The 7631-nt window shown below is 27.0% G+C and overlaps 1 protein-coding gene across 1 annotated transcript; it reads right to left on the bottom strand.

The window, feature by feature from the left end:
- Positions 1-624: 624 nt before the first annotated feature.
- On the bottom strand, positions 625-7497 carry LOC100167744 (FACT complex subunit Ssrp1-like). The gene is made up of 9 exons (XM_029491367.1): positions 7290-7497; positions 7010-7225; positions 6590-6768; positions 6273-6512; positions 6072-6200; positions 3273-3564; positions 3038-3204; positions 2867-2984; positions 625-972 (listed from the first exon to the last, which is right to left on the bottom strand). The coding sequence occupies exons 1-9, from the start codon at positions 7344-7346 to the stop codon at positions 769-771; spliced, it is 1602 nt and encodes a 533-aa protein (XP_029347227.1). The 5' UTR covers positions 7347-7497; the 3' UTR covers positions 625-768.
- Between the last annotated feature and the right edge of the window lie 134 nt (positions 7498-7631).

Raw genomic sequence — 7631 nt, 5'->3', positions numbered from 1 at the left:
AAACGCAATTAAATTCAAAATAGGAAGTTTATAGATGAGGAAAAATTCTATTTAATGGTATATATATTACTCACTATTACATTCATAATTCATATACCAATAGTCTTTCAAATTTCACTTTAGCAGGTAAAAGTTTATATTTAATTTCTTGTTCATCAACCCAATTGTCATGATTGAAATTATTATTATTTAAAGTTCTACTATATTTTTATCTTTTTTTTTTATTTTTAATTGATGTGTTGTAATTCTTTTTTGACTTTGCATCATTATCATTGTTACTTTTATATAAATGTGTTGCATAACTTCATTAAACGGTTTACCGTTCTGGATTCCAGTCCATTTGGTATTTATCTACATAATAGAATTAGAATATAAATACACGGTTGCACACTGTAGTGTCTACGTTGCAACAACTCAATTATATATTAATTAAAGTACCTAGGTATAAGCCATAAGGATGAGTATAGGTAATATAATATTATTAAGCCTTCAGACCTTATTATTCTTATAATTAAGATTTTAAAAGTCAAACATATTAAGTTGAATGTGTTAATTGAGAATCTCAATCAACATTGTACTATATTAAGAATTGTTATTTCAATGATTAAAATTTTTAAACCAAAGTTATTATTTTAGCTTATGTTTTATTCAATTTAAATTAAATTACATGTAAAAATACATCCCTCGCACTGTGTGTAAAATACCTAATGAATTAGTTATTTTTTTTTTTATTTAACTGACCTCCTTAGATTTTGTTATATTCTTGCTTCAATCATCACTTGATGAATCTTCGTCAGACTCAATAAATTCTTTTGAAATGAATAAACTACTCTTTACAGGTGTTGCAACTTTCTTCTGTGACGGAGGTTTCTTAGACTCCCTAGATGATTCAGTTCCACCACCAGATTCTCTGAATTTTTTCATAGCTTCAATATATTCTTGTTTAGATTTGGCTGCATTTCCTTCATATTTCTACAGAAATAACAAATTTCATTAAACATATTTTAATACATAAAATATACAACAATTATATACAAAATAAAATAATTCAAAGTTGAAAATTTAAGTTAAAGTTGTAATTTAAACACTTTCAATAAATAAAAATAAAGACTTGTTTCTATTATTAATTGTCATTAAATGTCCATGTTTTACATGAGGACAGAATAAAATAATTTTAGCACATGTTCATCAGGAATGTCTTTACATGCATGCTTCAAAGAACCTAGTTTTGATAGTCTTATTCATAATATTTTGTACATGTGAATTCAAATTTAGTTTTGGGTTAAAAATTACACCAACATCCTATATTTTTTTTACTCGAGTTATATTTATGTTTTATATAAAGATTAACTTGAGTAACCATTACTCAGATACAAAACTGTACATTTATAACATAGTCATGATAAGTATTATTTTTCTTCAAAGAAAAAGAAATACTAGTTTATTTCTTAATATTCTATGACATCCAATTATTATTCTACCAATCAATAAAAAATGATTATTATATTTAATTTATTTATTCAATTTGGTGTGTATAATTTTATTTGAATGTTATTTATAATTATAATAAATAATAAAAATAAATAAAAGGGGACAAGTAACCTTGAAGGAGGGCACAAGGTAAAACATTTATTTTATACTTTCTGAGATAAAATTATTATTTTTGACTATCTGAATTTGGTCCTTTAAGAAGGATCTAACCCAAAGTAGGAGTGGATTTCATATTTCAAAATATGCTTAAAATTTTAGTATTAATAAATTATGATTCAAACATTAGTTTGTGCACCATAATTAAAAGAATCCAATATTGTTTGTTTAAAAATACATACGTTAGTAGCTGTATAAAGTCCTGATCAAAAATCATGTTGTTCATTAATTAAAAAATGTTTTGTAATAAGGGTATCCAGTATCCACTATTGATCGATTCTTAACCAGTTTAAAAAATAGTTTGGGTGAAACCAAAATTTTTGATAGGTTATTTCTGTTTGATGTTAAATTGATAGGAATTAAAGATAGACAAACAATAACGTAATGTCTAATTATTCATAAATGAATAAAAATAAAAAAATAATTTAATACCCTAGAGAAAACTTTTTAAATTCATGAGCATAAACAATTGGAATTATAATGAATGTATAGAACAACTAATGAGTTTTCTGAGCAGTCAGTATCTTATATTTATCTTATAATTACAGAAAAATTCTAAAATTAAATGTATATATTAAAAATAAAAAAGGTAGGTAAGTGGATATCGCTCTGCTGTACAGTAAGTTACAAATGGGTCACTGTAATGGATGTTGTTAAATTTGAATACAATGATATAATATCATTATATAATAAAAACGATTCTGAGCGAAAACGGTCAGTCAGCCTATGATATAACAAGTTGTTTTTGTGACAGATTAATAGATAATTAATAATTATTAAATTATCTATATAATAAAATTAAGTGGCGGGATAATCGTGACCATTTTTCTCAAGAGATATTAGACCGATTCAATTTATTTTTTTTTCAATACATTCTTTTCGTCGAGAAGAAGAACGTATCGCCAATTATATTCGTGTCAGGACGCCACCGGTAGGGGCTCAAATGGGGATTATGAGATTTACGATTGAAATTTTCGTTTATTAATGGTTGCTATTGGTTACAGGAGAAATATTTAGTAGAAATTAGTATTTATTTGTTATTAGTCCCCATTTGGGCACATCAGGGACAAGCATGAGTAATCACAATATTTTAAGAGTTATATTTTTTTACGCGCAACGGAGTGCACGGGATCAGCTAGTAATTTATAATAATTAGTGTAATAAAATTTTATACTTACACATTACGCTCAACAACACCCTTATTTTTAATCAAACTTACAATAGTTTTAGCCGATTTAGGTTTTTTATCTTTTAATTTCTTTTCTTTTTTTTTGTCACCGCCACCCCTTTCCTCATTTTCAGATTCTGATTCTGTTGTTGATGGATTCCTATCGAACCTGAAACAGTAGCATTATGTTTAAATTCTTAAAACATATTAAATAAGATATACTCTTCAGTGACATCACTCTCTTGTCCTTCAGGGTTGAAATCTTCATCTGAATCATCATCATCTTCATCACGTTCTTGTCCTTCACGTTTAACTCGGGCCAAATAAATATCAGGTTTGACTTTTTTATCAGAATCACCATAGTTGTCTCCTGTATAAGCAGGTTTATCCTAATAATGTTTAAAAATTAGTAAATTATAAATTATAAATATAAAATAAAATCATTAAATTCCATTACTGATTTGCCAGTGTTTTTCACTCTTAGTTTTTTGGCATTAATAAAATCGTACAGACTTCCATATTCTTCTTTTTCGATGCTACTAAATGTATGTTTAACTCCATTTTTAAGCTCAATTTCAAAATCAAATGATCTAGTACTACCACCGCCCCTAGCAAAATTAACAGTAAAAATTTCTTCAAATCGTATGTGTATAGGAGGTTTGTGTAAGTAAAAAAAGCCTCTTTCGAGTGGATAAACATATCCAGCAGCAGCTTTATACGAACAGCCAATTGCGGATGTTCCAGAGTGACTAAAACAATAATAAATATAATTATTTAATTTATTTACAATACTAATAGAATTAATTACAAAATGTACAACAAATAATTCACAATTTATAATAAATCAATGCTAATAGGTAATAAATATTACAAATTATAATAGCATAACAAATTAATAATTTTGACCATTAATTTAAACATTTATCAATAAAAAATACTACTCATACTGAATTTCTATAATACTTTATACCGGGTGATTCTTTTATCATTGAACACTCATTATTTCAAAGTGTAAATTTTTTTGAAAATATTTTTTTACATAGTTACAAGTCGCTTATAAGAAGTTTTTTAAATATTTTTTGTCCTTATAATTTTTTAAGTTTTTTACTTTTTGAATGACAACATTAGGTTTTGAGTTATAATTATTCAAAGTTTAGATGAGCGGAGTGGAGTGGTACGGGGTTACCCCGCAAAATGTTTGTTCACTTCTCCGCTCATCTAAACTTTGAATATTTATAACTTACCTATATTTAAAAACAGTTTAGTACCTATTATTTATATTTTTTTACTGTCAAGTATAAATATACATTAGTAATTCATTCAATACATAATTAACTATTTAGTAGACATTTTATAGGCTGCTCTCCATAATTTTACTATAGCTATTTCTATCAGTCACACGCAGGCAGTCATGTACGCATGTACCTATTTCGCTCTCGTTATTTATATTTATACTCTTGTGCAAATTCATCAAACTTTTTCAAATTTTTTATCATTCAAAACAGAAAAATCATTGGTTCAAACTTTTCGAAGAACGTTCAAACTTGGGGGGTATAACGACCCCCTAGGTAATATTCACTCAAATATTAATTACCTATATTCACTGCAAGCAGTACAAGTTACATCATACCATGCAGCGTAACAATAAGTCACAGCAGGCATCACTGGTCGCCGCTGTAATAAACAAAGATAAGCGCACACCGATAACACCAAATTAAAGTAGTTAATCGAAACACCGTTGTAAAAACAGCTAATACAAACTTCCTCCAAAGCGATAACACAAACTACGAGAATAATGATAACCCTGACTGGTTAATAGTCGAACCCAAATCACCTAAGGTATAAAAAAAACTTAAAGTCTCTACTAGCTTATCTCCCAAACAAAATCAATCACCGCAACTCATCTTAAACCACTTAATAAGTTCACCGTGTTAAATCCTCTTGACGACGATATGAATAATATGGATACTGATCAACCAAATATTAATATATCTGTATCTGAAACACATACTCCACCTCCCATATTTATAAAATCAAGTACATTAAATTATAATGGTTTTTGTATCACAATAAAAACCGCAAATTGCTCAAATGATTTTATATGCAAAAGTAATTTAAATGGATTAAAACTTCAAACGTTCACACCTATTGGGTACAGAAATGTAATTAACTTATTAAAAGAAAAAAATGTTAATTTCCACACATATCAACTTCAACAAGAAAAACCATTCCATGTGGTTATCCGTAATCTACATCACACATTCACACTACTGATATAAATTACATAAAAGATGAACTTGAAGTACATGGTTACTCAGCAGTCCAAGTAGTCAATGTTCTCCAATGGCAAATAAAAAAGCCTCTATGGCTAAGGCCATAGCAGAATCTTTTTATTGGTTTTATAATGATTTTGTTTGAAGTAATTTTTAAAGTAGAAAATATGTACTAATCTTCAACTTTGCGGAGATTTCTGGTAGTAATAAAATTTAGTTTGTACTTAAGAGGTGGTTGGGAGGTATTATCCAGAGTACTATTCAAAATAATTAAGGGGGATTAAAACAAAACTGGAATATTTACACAAAAACAGTTTTTGTCTTAATCAATTTTGTAAAAACTTTTTATTTTAATGCGTTTGAATCTCAAATGTTGATGAAATTTGTTAAAATCATAAAATTTTAAAAATTATTTTGTAACTAAAAATGTAAAATAGTTTTCATTTTACTACCTAAAGCTTGGCCATTTTATACCAAGTTCTCCTCAACCCATACATTTTTTTATTTCTTAAAATACTTATATTTTGTTGTTTGTAATATAAAATTAAGCAAATACTTAGAAATAATGGATGACCAAAGAGTTAAAATATGAGCCTAGATGCAGTGCAATATTAATTGATTTTTTTCTTATATATTTTTTTTAGATATTTTGTATCTACAAAATTATAAGTGAGTTGTAGATTTACCAATAAAGATACAGTGATTATTTTATCAAAGAACATCCATAATTTCATAAACTATAACTTTTTTGATAATACATTTATTTATTTTTCATAAATTTAAGTCTTAATCAAAACACCTTTTTACTATTTTTTACTTTTTGTACTCACAATACACACTTTTAATTTCTTCCAAAAGTGAATATTTTTTTGGGAGAACTTAGATATTATAACAATATTGAATTTTGAAAAAGTAGGTTTATAAGTTATAAGTATTTAAATTTTAATGAATTCAATAATTTGTTTATAATAACAAGTTATTACCCTTTAAAACTGGCTGGTGTTGTTATTTTTCTATTAACAATGGCTTTCATGACTTGAGCAAGAACTTCATATGTAGGACCAGATATTTCTTTGGTCAACTTTCCTGCATATTTTGCTTCTATTTCTTCACTAAAAATTAATTAAAACACATTTTCATATTTCTTATAAGTTCGGATATAATTAATTTATATTTAAACTTACTCAGTAAATGGAAGTTCTATAGATGTTTCCTCTTCCATGTTAAATAATAATACTAAATAATGGTAACTCGTTTGGCCTTGTTTAATAGGTAGATCCAAACTGACTACAAAAAATATTTGACGACCATCTTTGTGTGGTAATATAAACAAACAAAGAACAGTATTCATTGGAATTTTGTAATCAAACGTCTTACCATGGAGTTGGAAAAATGTTTGAAAAACTTTTATATCATAACGACCACTAAAATAATATTTCAAATGTTGATAATATAATATAATTTATTTTTCTGTATAAATTAATATATGTAATATAATCACCGAGGAGTAAGACATTGCATTTCCCTGAATATAGCAATTGCATCACCAGATATTGATATAACACTGGCCTGCTTCATAACTTGATCATGGAATGCATCTACTGGATCTTGGTCACCTGCAAGCTCAGCTGATGGAATATGGAATCTCATTTCACATAAACTGACTGGTGTTTCGTCATTCTACAATAAAAGCCATAAATGTATAAGTTATGATACCAATTGGGCAAATTCACAGACTCAATTATTCAGCTTAAGGCCATTATAACTGAACACTCAAACCGAGCCCAAAATGAATCAATATTTTACAATTTAAATTGCTAGGTAATATTAAAACTATGCTGAAAAATGTAGTTTATATATTTAGCATCGGAAAAAATAATTTAGTTGTTTCTGAATGATTTAAAATAATCTTTAAGGTTACCTGATGATATTCCAATGTTACTTCGTTCCTTCCAGTAGTACATTGTGATACATTGTTGAGAGGTATTTCAAAAGCAGTCAGATTTCCAATATCAAAACTCAATATTGATCCATTAAATTTAGTACTACCCCAGTTCCAGCCCTTAATGGCTAATTCTTTTTCCAACATATCTAAGCGGTATGTATTTTTAAAATACTTTGCAATTTTATCTTGATCCTGTGAAACCGGTAAATAATTTTTTTAATCCATATAATATTATAAAAGTAATTGTTAAACTTACAGACTCATTGAAGCCACAGTATCGATGAAGATTACCATTTTTTAAAAAGATTCTCATACCACATGTATCGACAAATTTTTGCCAATTAACAAATTCTATATCAGAAGATGTTAATAACTGTTCTACTTTGCCAGTTTTTACATTTTTAAACACAATATTTTGCTCAGTGAATTTTAGTCGTCCAGTACACTAAAATAAATACACACATCAAAATCAAGAATAGGACAATAGGTACTTATAAATTATAATATATTCATAAATTAAAACAAATAAAATAGGTATCAAACAATACTTTTATATTTAGAGCGTGGATTTGTTTGTAATTGCATATTTATTCTGGTT

The sequence above is a fragment of the Acyrthosiphon pisum genome, chromosome A3 (assembly GCF_005508785.2).
Source record: "Acyrthosiphon pisum isolate AL4f chromosome A3, pea_aphid_22Mar2018_4r6ur, whole genome shotgun sequence".
NCBI lineage: Eukaryota > Metazoa > Arthropoda > Insecta > Hemiptera > Aphididae > Acyrthosiphon > Acyrthosiphon pisum.
The sequence above is the reverse complement of the archived record's forward strand: the minus strand, read 5'-3'. Positions and strand labels throughout refer to the sequence as shown.